This window comes from Kryptolebias marmoratus, linkage group LG7 (assembly GCF_001649575.2).
Source record: "Kryptolebias marmoratus isolate JLee-2015 linkage group LG7, ASM164957v2, whole genome shotgun sequence".
Taxonomy (NCBI): Eukaryota; Metazoa; Chordata; class Actinopteri; order Cyprinodontiformes; family Rivulidae; genus Kryptolebias; species Kryptolebias marmoratus.
This window is the reverse complement of record NC_051436.1, coordinates 11225210-11239953: the sequence shown is the minus strand read 5'-3', so window position 1 is coordinate 11239953 and position 14744 is coordinate 11225210. Positions and strand designations below refer to the sequence as shown.

The window sequence follows — 14744 nt, the reverse complement described above, 5'->3', positions numbered from 1 at the left end:
GCCATTTTGGGGCTTGGCGGCTGTCTTGAATTGGGTTGACTCCATAAAATGATCCAATTTGGATGTGAACCCACTGGTTACTCTCCGAGAGATTCATCAAAGCTTGTCCAGTGGGGTCTTGAGACATTTTACTGACCCGACAGGAAACACGAGCGCACAGGCACGGGCAAATACTTTGTTGTCGGCCTTTTGACCCACAAGAAAGTTAAGACTATGTTGCTGCACAGATTCAAATAAATAACACTTCGCCCCCTTGATGTTAAAATAGCATTTTATATTGTTTGTCGTGTTTCCAGAGCCTATATTGTTACAGTTTGTGGTATCAAGCAAATTTATTCTTGTATTGTAACAATATCTTCTCGATGCTCCTTATTGTTCCAGGCCTACACGTGGCTTCAGAAAGAGATGGGTCCTGAAACTGATCCTGTGGTCATCGTTCGGTTCATTGGCTCCAGCCAGCCCTCCACAGACCTACGAACTCTCCTCCAGAGCATCTGTGAACAGATCGCAATAAACTACCGCTGCCTGATTCACTTTTTGCCTAACAAGATTCAGGAGATGAAGGAGCTCCTTATCAACCTTCTCGGTGAATCTTCATTCCATAGGCCTTTGGTCATCGTCCTGGATGCCTTAGAGCAGCTCTCGGAGGCGGATGACGCTCGCAAGCTGTGGTGGCTCCCCGTACATCTTCCCCGAACCGTCCGCATTGTCGTGTCGACGCTGCCCAACAAGCACGGCATCCTGCAGAAGCTGCGCCACCTTGTCCACGACGAAAGGTACTACGTGGAGCTCATCCAGAGGGACCGGAAAGTCTGCAGCCAAATGTTGAAACAGCAGTTGCTTGGGGTGAAGAGAAAGGTAACCTCAGGCCAACAGATTTATGTTAACGAGGCACTTGCCAAGTGTACATTGCCAATGTTTGTCAACCTCATCTACAGAGAAGTGGTTCATTGGCGGTCTCACAAGGATGTGGATGATAAATCTCTCTGCTCTACAGTGCATGAGAGCATCGAGCATCTATTCTACTCTGTGGAAAACAAGCTGGGCCAGCGATTTGTCTTCAGGGCATTAGGATATATCACCATGGCCAAGGCTGGCCTAACGGAGGTTGAGCTAGAAGACATCCTGTCCCTTGACAACATCGTTCTCGGTGATGTCATCGTGGCCAGTTACCTCAAAAACCCTTTGAGGATCTCCTATGACTTGGTTGCCAAGCTCAGTGAGGAGCTGGATGGCTATCTGGTGAAACGACAGGTGCGAAATGTCACACTGATGGTCTGGGCCAACAGGCACCTGCACCTCATTGCCCAGAAGCTGTACCTCAGCAACGAGGAGGATGTGCATCAGATGCACAGTCTCCTGGCCGAGTACTTTTTGGGCGCGTGGGCAGGAGGCAGGAAGAAGATCTTCACTTACGACAACAACCATTTCACTTCCCTGAACATCTCTCACCACAAGAACCCTCATCATCCGCAGTCCCACGAAAAGACCTCCTCGGACAAATACTCGTACGACAGACAGACCCCCGAACAGCCTTGGGTGTTCCAGTGCAACCTTTTGGAGCCTGACATTTTCTTTGTCAATCACAGAAAGATGACGGAGCTGGTGTACCACCTTACCAGGAGTGGGCGCACGGATGACCTCATGTTTGGTGTCATCATGAACTTCAGCTGGCTCTACACAATGATCAAGATCGGCCAGTTTGACAAGGCTTTAACAGATATTGACCTAGCGTACAGCTGCAGCCAAGAAAAAGAGCTAAAGTTCCTGGCCACCACCCTTCGTAGCATAAAGGTAAAAGTACTGAAAAACCCTGCATCGCTGTCTGCAGAACTGCAGCAAAGGCTTTTGCCAGTCGTCACCTCCCTACCTAGGCTTCGACACCTCCTCCTGGAGTGTGACAAAGATGGCCCCAAGTACTGCTCTATAGTGCCTCTCCACTCCTCTATGGACGTCACCTACAGTCCAGAAAGGCTTCCTCTCTGCTCCAGCTACATGCAAATTGTAGAGATTCTGCCCACTCTAGCCCCAAACATAGTCCTAGTAGCATTAGAAGATGGCTCCATCAGCACCTGGGATGTAGAGAGCAGGCAGCTGTTGCGGCAGATCGACACAGCCAGGTCCGTTGTGTTAGGAATAAGGCTAACCACTGACGAGAAGTATCTGGTTGTTGCCACAACCAAAAATACCCTGCTCATCTACGATAATCACAAGTCTTGCCTTTTATCAGAGGTTGAAATAAAGGGGTCAAAGCACAGCGGCGTCACCGGGGGCGTCGCTTTCATCAACGGTTTCACTCTTTCTACCCATCATGCTTTGGCTTGGCTCGAGGCCAGTAAAGACGTCAGTGTCATTGATCTCGTCTATGGCTGGCCGCTCTACCAGTTTCACTGCTGGTACGAGGTGACTTGCGTCCAGTGTTCGCCAGACGGGTTGTACGCCTTCTGCGGCCAGTACCTCAACACGACATCCATCTTTCACCTAGGAAACGGGGAGAAGCTGGCCACTGTGACATCCGAGTTTTCTGGGGGGTTCGTGAAGTCCATCCTTGTGCTGGACACCCTCCACCAAATGGTAATGATCGACAATGAAGGCAGTTTGTCGGTGTGGAACACCAAAGAGGTTACCAACCCGAAGCTCATGGAGGACTACGACTGTCGAGGGGATGAAAGCGAAGTAGTGGGTATTGAGTTATCAGAAGATCAGCGTTCCATTCTTATTTGCAAGGTCTGGAGTATTGAGGTGCTTGATACAAAACTATGGAAAATGGTCGAGAAATTCAAAGCCAAACGTAGTGAGCGCTTTGTTGCTGCTGTCCTCTCCAAAAACGGCCAGAGCATCGTGGCCTCCATGGAGAACACGTCCTCCATTTTTGTCTGGAGGAGGGACAGTGGACAGTGCATGGCTAGCCTGATTGAAATCTCAGGGGCTATTGTTAAACTCATCAAATCAGCCCACCACAACCTGCTCCTCTCTGTTGCCAGCAGTGGAGTTCTGTCTGTTTGGGACATTGACATTATCACCGCCATGTCCAACATTGACAAAACAGGCAAGAAGATCCAGACCTTGCAACTGACGGGCCGAGAGGACTACGTGTTCACCATGGACGGCTCAGAAGCTGTCCACAAGTGGAACTTCAGCACTGGCTTCATAGAGACAGTCTTCAAACACGAGGGCATAGTGGAGAACTGTGTCCTGACCTCCTCAGGGGATCTCATGGTGACGTCAGACGACAAGTCCAGTCAGTACATCTGGCAAACCAACACCGGAGAAAATATCTTCCGCATAAATGGACAGAGAATATCAGAGCTGCTGATCACCCACAACGACCAGTTTGTGGTGTCCCTCTGTGAGCAGAATGCCTCCAGAGTCTGGAGGCTTGCCACTGGGCACAAGGTGTGTAACATTTTAGTCACTCTCCAGAACGCGCTGATCACCACGGCCAACACTTTTCTAGTGGGAACGTCGAAGAATAAACTCCTTGCTGTCAGCCTGTGGTCAGGCAGCGTGTCGAAGAAATTCGTCTGCGATGACGGCATCACCATTGTCAACTTCAAGCTCATTCCTGACTGCCCCGACTGCGTAGTCTTCATCACGTCCACAGAGACCGTCTTCATCTGGAGTGTGGCGGATGAGTCCGTATGTAGGCGAGTCCAGCTGCCAACCAACTTCCTCAAAAACCTGGAGGATTTCCAGATCTCACCCAACGGGAAATTGGGAATAGTCTCCAAAGGGGACGAAAACATCAACGTTCTGGACCTTCACAGCGGGAAGCTGAGGCTTGTCCACGCCGCAGGCATAATCTGGCGTCAGAAGTTGTCGAGAGATGGACGCTATCTTGTGTACGTTTGCTTCCGGAACTGTGACGAGGACGACGACGCCGGCGTGGTGTCCAATCTGATCGTGATGCGCCTCGCCGACGGCAAGAGCATCGGCACGTGCTCGCTGTACAAGACGCCCACCTTCCTGTCCCTCTCCCAGCGAGCACTGAACATCATCATAGGCTTTGAGGATGGCAGCATCGGCACGTACACAGTCGTGGACCGCGTGGACGCCACCCTCAAGATCAAGATAGCCACCTCCAACAGCCGACAGATTGTCAACAACGCCTCGCAGAAAGTACGCCCCAAGTGCGGCAACCATTCCTTTAAGACTGTGGCCGACTGCACCTGGAGGGAGTCCACAGAGGTCTTCTCGAGGGACAGTCCCATCAACGTGTCGGACTCCGGGGAGGGGGAGTCGACAACCCCTACGAAGAAGACCGAGCTGGTGCAGTGAAGGTTGGAGGGCAGGTGGAGTTAAGAGAGGAGAAAAAGGGGGACAGGCGACAAGGTTTCGAATCTCTAGGGAATCGCAGTTGATTCTTGTTTACAGCCACGTGATTCAGCTGCAGATGTCAGCCCTGAGGGTAGTTATTGGGCCGACGATTTAACGCTGCACTCAAATGATATATTACTTACTTCCAACTTAGGATACACTTTCTTAGATTTACACATAAAGACTGTTAGAAAAAAAAAATTGTTTTTCAAAAAAAATCTGTAACTTTTACTTTGCCATTTTGTGTCTTTTTGCATTTGAAGAACAGAGTTATGATCAAAATGTCTTAGTCGAACATCTTCAAAGCCAGTCCAGTGGCCTTAGCCACATTCACGATCTTATTTCCATTGTACGTGTTAAGCCATAATGTTGTCAAGAGTATATTTACGTTTGTATCAACAGTCAGGTGGTACTGTACAAAAAAAAAGAAAGGGGGAAAACTATGAACAAAAAGTGCGTACTGTACGTGTCTCATTTTGGCTGCTGCAGTTTGTGCAACTCCTTAAAGACGTTTCGTTGTGCTTAATGCAATCAAAGTGAGTGCCTGGAATCTAAAATGGTTCTTCATGTGCAGATTACAAAAATTTATGAAAATGCAGGGACTTTGTCAACACAGTGTACGCACCGTTGCTCGTCACCGAGCTCTAGTCGACATCCGGGGAACTCCATGGCGTTTTTTTGAGTAACGGCCACTGTATTCACTTCTCTGAACAGTTTACATAGATTTGATGTGAATTTCTCTGCAGTTCCGTTGGTTTGCGTGCGGGTCATTTTAAGGGGGAACACCACTATTGAGCATACAGTGTAGCATAGCACCATACACATTAACGCCTTAACCTGTGTACTTGCTTTAGGTCCCGTGGAGTTTTAAGTGTTCCTGTATAAAAGTACAGAGTGGGGTTTTATTTTTGCTGAAACAATCTGGCCACGCGAACACGTGCGGAGGTTTAGTCGCGAAATGGAAGCACTTTATGGGTGGTTTGTGAGATAATTCCTGGAATGTTTATAGACGAAATATGGATTTTATGAAATTCTGAGCTCTCCCAACGTATACATGGTTTGATTAATGAAGTCAACAAGCTGTCGTTTGAACAGCAAAAATCACAACAATCTGTGGGATTATTCAAGGGTCCCGAAACGTCAAGGAGCATGACAACCGAATAAAATTTCAAAGCCCGTGGATGTATCACCCTTTGTAAAACAGAAATGCTAACACGAGGGCAAAAAACCGTAGCTGTAGTGACATTTAAAAAAAAGACCGGGTGACATCTGAGCACAGATCCAAAGCAGATGTTACGAATATAATAGAGTTTTCTGCATTTATTTTTAATTTTGAGTTTACCCGAGCATTTCGCCACGGCTTTACAAAAGGTGGTACAGGTTTTGAAATGTTCATTGTTAGTGCCTGTGTCCGATATTTCATACTAACATGCTATGTAGTTCTCTGCTAAAATAATATATGAAGGTTTTGTTTTTTTTTTAAAACTGTGTCCAAAGCCTTAATACAAAGCCATTAAAACGCAAAATGCACACTATGTATGAAAGCACTGGATGCCGTACTTGCTTAAATTACCGAGAACGCAGTGGAGCGGCGAAGAATGCTAATTTAACAACTTTTCAGTTTAGGTTAAAACGTAAAATTTCAGTTAGCTGAGAGTAATAAGTGTTTTTTGCCAAACTAGTGTTATTTGAGGCATACACACTACTGTTTACACCCTCAAACAAAGTTTTTCTTTTAGCTTAGCGTAGTTTATTTTAGCTTGTCCCTGTTTGGTTTGGTTTAGCTTAGCTACTTTAGCATAGCTTAGCTAAGATTAGTTTAACTTAAATATTCTTGTTTTAGGTTAGCTTCACCCTGCTTGGTTAAGTTTAGTTTACTTTAGCATAAATTAGCCCATTTTAGTTTATCTTAGCTTGTCCCTCTTTGGCTTAGTTTAGCATGGCTTTTTGTAGCTTTAGCTAAGATTAGTTCATCTTAGCTTGACCCTGTTTTAGTTTCGTTTAGCATAAGTTACTTTACTTTAGCCTGTTCCTGTTTGGCTTAGTTTAGTATAGCATGCCTTTGTGTAGCTTTAGCTAAGATTAGTTCATCTTAGCTTGACCCTGTTTTAGTTTACTTTAGTTTAGCATAGCTTAGTTTATTTTAGCGTTGCCCTGCTTGGTCAAGTTTAGCTTATTTTAGCATAGGTTAGCCTAGCTTGGTTTACCTTAGCTCGTCCCTGTTTGATAGTCAGTTTAGTTGAGCCTCGTATAAATTAGCCCAACTTAGTTTATCCTAGCTTGTCCCTATTTGGCTGAGTTAAGTTTAGCTTAGCTTAGTTTTAGCTGGGTTAAGTTTAGCTTAGCCTGGTTCAGTCATGTCCAAAAATAAAGGTAACAAAATGTACAGTGAAGCATACATATGTACATAAGGTTTTTAGTAAAAAGCACACATAGTAAGCATGTAGTGCATAGTATGGACTTTCGGACACGAGGTTTCAATGCTGGTAACATCACACGGGCCGAAATAAAGATTTACTGACAAACGGATCAACAGTATTTGGTCCTCTTTCGAGGCTGCACCTTGCAGGAGCCGTTGACGCTTCCTGCGAAGCATGACCCAAAAATCAAAGTTCTGTTCGGCACTTCCGAGCTCGGACAAAGAGACACACACTTTCACTCCGACATATACCTTTAAGGGCTATTCCATCTTATTATAAGTTTACTTCTTTGAAACAGTTGAAAACAGCCCTTGGAAAAAAATAAATAAAAAAATTGAAAACTGGTAGCAAAACCAAGCTTTAAAAATTCCCACCAACTCGAGAGTTTCCAAATTCAACGAATATATAAATCACGATATCCTATTATGTAATTGCCAAAGTTCCGAATATAGTTTGTTTTAATTTGTTGACTGTCTCATTAGTTGTTTTGTTTATTTTGTTTGTTTTTTAAGGCTTGTACTGTAATTATATTGTTACCAAATTGTTGAAGTGTTTGACTGTGATTACGTTTCTGATAGAAAAAAAATGTGCTATCTTTGCTATAAAAAAAATATATTAAAAAAAAAAACATTTAAAAAGAGTCCTCTTCTAAAAATATATCGGAATGCCAGTTTAAGAGTATATTTGAATGTGTCCATATGGAAGCCAGTCCATGGTATTATTGTATGTTATGTAACTTGAATGACTTTTAACAACTTACATGTTTGCAACTTCTAGTTGACATACTGGTGATGAATGTTTCTATGGTATTCTTTTTATCGTCGGGACTGACTTACTTACTTACCTGTTTAGAGATTTATATTTTCATAAATGTTGTACTTACATTTTGTTACGGAGTTGTTTAACTGAAAATAAAAGCGGAGGAGAAACTCGTGTCTGAAGCAATATGAACCTGGTGTGTATGCATTGTTTGTACGGAACACTTTAACGTAATAAAATGGTTCCATTTTGGCCTCCACGCTGCTCTTTCTGGCTTTGATTGTAGTCAAAAGCATTCAGGACGACCTTTGGTTATTAGCAACTAATATCTTACCTGTGCCAGATGGCTTTTTGGATGGCCTCCGCTCGGAGAAATGGACGGCTAGTTCGGCGAGGGTCAGCGCCAAAGCGGGTTGCTGCCATCTTGAAACCAGTTCCATCAGTAATTTTGGACTAATTCGCGCAAAGGCCGTTTTTTAAAAACCTCAAGTTCATGATTGAATTCACAAGTGATTCGTAATTGAGTATTTTTGCCACGTTTAAGGGACAATAGAGCGATCGTGTGCTTCAGCCGGCACCACATGTGGTCACGAACCAGTTTAAAGTTACATAATTACTTCAGCGGAAATATTTGCGCCCCAGGCTACGCTGGGAGTTCCTGCTGTTTGCGCTCGCAAATAACCACAGGACTCCATTTGAATACTTGTGTAATCCTGCTGCCAAATGTTTGACACTGCTGTTGTTCTAGGGCGGCAAACGATCCACTCTGATCTCCACGCCGCCCCCTTCCACCTTTCCGACTAGCAAACGGCTCATTAATTAAAGCGGAATTGAGCCGCTTTTCCGAAAACCGAGGTCGTTCCGAGACACGCGTGCAACAGGTGAGCTATTTATAGCGCCACTTCAAAGGATCCCCCCCACCACCACCACCACATCTTTAATGGTTTATAGTTCCCCGTGAGTCCTGAAGAACTGGCGGCTCTGTGTGAAGCCGTGGGGAAATGCGGCGAAACAGGTTTGCAGGCGGCGTTTTTTCGCCCCGCCGCAAACCACAGCGTCGACACCCTGAAATGCACACACACACACTGTACACACACAGATCCGAGCCGTGAAGTCAAACTGATGGGCCCCATGATGGCTCCTGTGCGCTTGATTGCCAACGCCAGACAAGCGTGCTGAATGGCGCTCCGACGGTGGCGATTCAGGAGGGGTGCAGGTGCGAGGGAGCGTTTCACGGTGACCCGGGCCAAACACATCCAACATCGAGCTGCCATTGGCCAGTAAAGCCCTGTTGCTTTGGGCTACCGTTTTAATTTCCCAGTGGTGTCACTCTAAACGAATCTGAGCATGTGTGTGTGTGTGTGTGTGTGTGTGTGTGTGCGGTGTCTCCACGGCAACATCAGGTCAGCGGCCCTGGCAGGCCTGGCCACGCCTCTCATTGTGATCATGGTGAGCTCATGTCTGCTGGTGCTGCCTCCAGTCCTTGGGACAACACGGGCCCCGACTACGGCGAGCAGATTCCACCTGCGGCGCTGCGCTCGGCGTGTAATTACACCGCTTGTTTGCTGAGCGGGAATTCTCGGCAGCTCTGCGTACAGAAGGGCTTTTATTTACCGGGGGATTAAAATAGCCACCTTCCTGTCAGCGGCCCTAACTCCTTTTTTTTATTTTTTTGCCTCAGTAATGTTTACCTATAAAGGAACCCGTCCTGTGCGCTGTGCTGACGGCTAATCCAGGCAGGCCCGAGAACTGCTGCCATCTTGAAAAAAAACAAAGAAAAAACAAAGGTTTACGTAAACACTGTTTTGTAAACCTTTGCTTTGCTGTCAGTTTGGCATTCCAGCAAAGATATCATGATATCATTACAGGAAGTGCTCCCGGTAGCTGCTGTCGCCACTTTCCTGCGCCACCAAATAACCACAAACCTCCATTTGAACAACCGTGTTACTGAAACTGACGACAACGTCAGTGTTTATACAGCAGCGTTCACATGGAATAATACGGAACTTTAGAGGCTGGAGTTGTTCTAAAATGGCCGCTTTAAGATCCCTGCTAATGGCTAGCATTTAGCTTGTTTTTTATCCCCTCAAGAGAACTTCCTGTTAATCCAAACTGATAATTCTCTGCAATTTGTACTATTGTTAGTATTAAAACAACTCCATAAACACCACCTCAAAATAAGAAAATTCTCTCAAAGTAAAATGTTGGAAAAACCTAAAATTAAATAATGGCCTTTTTTCTTTTGTTTTTGATGTTTTTATTTTTCTGTTCAAAAAGAAATTTCTGACCACATTATTCCAACAAAACGCTGATATATCCCTGCCGCACCACTAGGTGGCGAGAACGTCCACATTGGCAACGATTTTAGCTCGGCTCAAGATTTTATTTTATTTTTTTCAGACTGTTTGCAGTTGTCATGAAGTTACTAACCATTTCAGTACACAGTCCAAACTTTATGGTGACCCGAATAAAGTAGGACACACTAAAAAAAAAGAAAACAAACAAACAAACAAACAAAAACGGTTAAAAAACCTGCTTTATTGTTGTTGTGGTTTCTAGGCCAAAAAATAACAGCGAAAATGCACAAAAAAAGCTAATATTGAAAAAGCTTCGTATTAAAGGGGGCATCCACCCAAAAACAGTGTTTTCTCTTAACACAAAACTTTGTAATGTACTTTGGTATCGGCGTTACAGCGCCACACACAGGCCTGGCATAGTTACTTCAGCCTTTTGGGTCGTAGTAGGGGTTTCCGTATTTATGAGGATCTTTTTTAGAAATGAGAAATGGAAAAACTGTTTTTCTGAAAAAAACTTGAAAAAAACTTTACAATTTACTCACTTTGGTGAGCCTTTTTAAAAAAAAGTCCATTTGACTCATGGAAGGTGCAAACAGAAAATCGCAGTCTTTAAAAACTGTGAAAAGTAGTGTAGACGGGGAGTCTGATTTTTAAAAAAAAAAAAACAAAGACTATTTTAAGCTCCTCACAGACACAAAGACCATTTTCCCTTGCCTTTCCTCCCATCTCCCATCACTGTGTCGAGGCGAGACGTCAGGAAGCGATAACGACCCGCGAGCCTTGACCCGGTTCCTCTGAAGCTGGGAGGAGAGGAGATGCTCTGCTTTGATTTCAGCTGATCTGGAGAAACGTTACAGGAGCAGTTACGGATGGGAGCTTCCAGTTTCTGCACAAAATGCTTTTCTTTTTAAAATCCACATTTTAATATTATTTTTCTTTATTGCACGATGCGGATTTATTGTTCCTATTATTAGTTTTTAGTTTACAGTGTCTTCAATCAAACTACTTCTGCGTACTTTCTGCTGCTTTAACCTCTCATTGATACTTTTTGAACGATTTAATTTTATTTACAAAGAAGATTCCACACAAATACGTCTGACTAAGAGCTCTTCGAGGCCTGAAAAACTGCTGGGTTTTTGTGATATAGTTTTTTAGTTACAGCTTTGCTACATTTAGCTTTTAGCTGCTGTTTTGCTTATTTTAGCTTTTGAAGATGGTTTAGCTCACTTTAACTTTTTAGCTGTAATTTTAGTTTTCAGCTACATATTTAGATAATTTTTACTTTAGCTATTAGCTACAGAGTTGCTAATTTTATCTTTTAACTCTTATCAGTGATTTTGCTTGTTTTAACTTTTAGCTGCAGTTTGATAAAGTTTAGCTTTTATCTGCAGTTTGATAAAGTTTAGCTTTTAGCTGCAGTTTGATAAAGTTTAGCTTTTGGCTGCAGTTTGATACATTTTAGCTTTTAGCTGCTGTTTTGCAAATTGGAACTTTTATCTTTGGTTTTGCTATAGTTAGCTTTTAGCAAGCTTTTTGCTACATATAGCTTTAGCTGTTTTGCTGAAACATTTGCCTTTAACTGCAGTTTTGCTTATTTTAGTGTTTGGCTATGGTTTAGCTAATTTTTAGCTTTTAGCTGTAGTTTTGTTTTCAGCTACTGTTTTACTATTTTTTACTTCTGCTATTAGCCACAGTGAGGCTAATTTTACTTTTTAGCTACAGTTTTGCTACTTTTATCTTTTAACTCATATCTGTGACTTTGATCATTTTAGTTTTTAACTATAGTTTTATTCATTTTAGCTTTTAGCTACAATTGGACTCATTTTAGCTTGTAGCTACTTATTTGCTAATTGTAGCTTTTAGGAACATTTTTGTTGAGTTTAGCCTTCAGCTACAAGTGGACCAATTCTAGCTCGGAGCTCTGGTTCCTTTGCCTTTAGTTACTGTTTTTTTTATTTATGTTTTATTTTAGCTTCCGTTCTGCTTGTTTGAACTTCTCAGCTGTCAGTCAGCGCTCAGCATTCGCTCTGCAGCTTCACAGAAAAGTTCTGCTCGGCCCAAAGAAAATCTCCGCTGTGAAAACAACCGTGTTGTTTGGAGAAAGAAAAAGGCAGAAGCAGCGAAGTGAGAACATCTCCACAGGATCACTGGTCCTGTCTCAGAGGCTCTCGTTTGCATTCGATGTGTCACATTTCACCGTTTGGAGTCAGGGTGTCAGACGCCGTCCTGTTGGCTGAAGCTGAAGCAGAAAAACTGACTTTAAATAATTCTTGGTTTGTCTTGGTTCTCTCCTTCCCAAGGGCCCATATCTGAAAAACCTACATGAATAAAAATGGCACATAGTGACAGATACAGAACTTTACTTTGAAAGCACATCATTAATCACTCGGAGTGGAATATATTAGACCTTTAGTAGTGGCCGTCAGCCTGCATGCGCCGCGCTGTTTGCTTTGTTCTGACTCGATTCAGGGTGGACTTCCTCTGCGCCCGTGTAAACACGCAAACCGGTTTGTCGTCCTCGGGATGGTTCTTTTTCCATCGCATCGCACAAACCNTCCCCCGCGTCCGCGCTCTGAGAGATACAACGGTTCGTCCTGTGTCGACCTCAGCCCAGGCGCCTAAAGTGGTGATTCGGGAAGGTGAGCGATAAGTATCTTACCTGCTGTGGGCGGCTCTTTGACCAGCTCCAGTGTGGAGGAATGAAGTCGAATTGTGACGTTTAAAACATCTTAAAACTTCACAATGTGAAAGCTATTGAACGGTTTTTTACATAGAATTCGGCAGCAGCAGCTAGCTATAGCACTTCCAGTGCAACCTGGGGCGCTTTTGACAGGAATACTGTATGTAACCCATGCTGGCAAGTAGAGGTATTATCCATATTGAGTTATTATTTTCATATTTTCCGTCTCAGGAGCTTCGAAATGAGTCGTCGTTCGTTAAAATTTGGCAACGAGCTGGTTTTGTTCACGAAAGCGCCGGTTTGAAAGCTCCATTTTTTATTGGTCTGAAGTGACGTCGTCGGGGATCCCAGCCCGTGTTTAAAAAAAGAGGGAATCACCAAGCTTCACAAACATTACACAAAGGGATTTCCTGGCGATCAGGACAAAAAAAGGTCAATTTTAACAGAAATTCAAAGGATTCGAATTAAAAGATTTATTTCTGAAGACATACCTGTTAGGAAACTTCAATTTTAAGGTAGATTAAGAAAATTATTTGCTATTTGACATCGCTAAATGGTGTCCTTGTGGACTCAGTTTTACGCAAATCTCACATATGGCAATAACCAACGTTTTCCTAATGGTTTTTGTTGTGACTCATTTTGTCGTCACGGGTCACATGTTTCGGCCACAATAACCAGGTAAAGTGACACCGATGACGACGTGAAGGTTTGTAAAGTAAAACCGTTTGATGCCGGAGTTGTTTTAAGATGACAGAAGTCAACTTTGGCCGTGGTCTCGCTCGCACCGGCCATACGCTCCTCAGTCTCATCGGGATTAAACTTCGTTTCTCTACCTGCCATCTACGACAGGTAGGATATTAACCTAACCTTGCTCCGATGCTCTGAACTAGCAGTTTAAGTGGCGAAGAAATGTAATTTTACTCTCACGGTGGTTTAAATCCTGTTAAGCTTTGATACGTTTTGGCTTTTTTTTCTAAGCATTCTGAATTTTAAGAGTCGTTCCTGTACATTTATTAACAGCGTCATAGTGAAGAGTTATGTCTCACTAACTTTTTAAACGTTGTATTCTTTTGCTTTCACATTTCAGGACTGACTTGAGTTTAACTTCTGAGTGGCGAACAAGTGGCAAGGAGTGATTTCCCCCTAATCACCTCTGAGTCACATGATCGTCACGGAGAGGCGGCTCGGTCTGAGCTGCGTCAAGCTGAACGCGGTCAGGACAGGAAGCCGCAGGCAGCTGAGAGCACCGGGTCAAGGCGTGGGGAACGAGTAAAATCAGGAGGACTTGTGCAAACGTCACAACCAATTGGCAGGGATTGACCTAAAATCCAGTGTGATGGTAGCTGAGACTGATCCCCAACGCCTTATTCTGGGCTCTGACAGATCGCGCGAGACATCTGTTGGTTTGGCGTCAACTCTGTCTGTTAGCAAAATATCTTGTGAATCACTCGTCAGATTTTAATGAAACGTTCAGTAAATGATCAATGGACAAACATCAATGTTTGGAGCCGATGCATTTAAAGATGGCCGCCACAGCCAACCGATCTTACAAAACACAGAAATAGGTGTAGGTCAGCAAATTTTAAAGATGTTGAGGTAAAATTTGGTGCGGTATTAGCTGAGACTGATCCCCAATGCATATCCCGAGCTCCAACAGATCGCATAAGATCCTTGTTGAAAATGTTGTCATTATCTCTTAAGAGTCAACTCTGTCTGTCTGTTAGCAAAATATCTCATGACTCATTTGGTAGATTTTAATGAAACTTTCAGTCAATAATTAATGGATGTGCATCTACAGCTCATTAACGTTTGGAACCAATATATCTCAAGATGGCCGCCACAGCCAAGTCACTATAGTAAACGTAGAAATGGATATATTTCAGCTAATTTTACATATATTGAGCTGAAATTTGGCTTGGTAGTAGCTGAGAGTCATTCACATCAAATACTTTAAGTGCTACTCATAGTGGAGGGTCTTTGCGTAAAACTTTAGCATGAAAAGCAGCAGATGATATGTATTCCTTCAAGGAACGCTAACCAGGGAACTTTGCTTTTTGTATTGTGCCTGTTTGAATATAATTAAATTGGAAGTAAAACTGATAACAACCACGTTACAAAAATTTTGACAGGCACTAAATGCTTTAAAAAAAAAAGACAAGCTAACGTCAATGAGGCTTCTTTTTTTTGACCGCGGAGTTGCGTGCTTTTATTGCGAAGGGCCCTACCGGAAGCGGCCGTTTCGCCCCGCCGGTAGTAGCGCCACTAGTTTTC

The 14744-nt window shown here is 43.6% G+C and overlaps 1 protein-coding gene across 6 annotated transcripts in view; it reads left to right on the top strand.

Moving 5' to 3' along the window:
- The window catches only part of LOC108241810 (NACHT and WD repeat domain-containing protein 2), a 54711-nt gene extending 46956 nt beyond the window's left edge, over nucleotides 1-7755 (top strand). For all 6 annotated transcript variants that reach the window (XM_017426243.3, XM_017426241.2, XM_017426242.2 and 3 more), the window contains one exon: nucleotides 382-7755. In XM_017426243.3, coding sequence (XP_017281732.1) covers nucleotides 382-4278 — 3897 coding nt within the window. In that variant the 3' untranslated portion in view covers nucleotides 4279-7755. The remainder of the gene's footprint in view (nucleotides 1-381) is intronic.
- Nucleotides 7756-14744: the final 6989 nt, after the last annotated feature.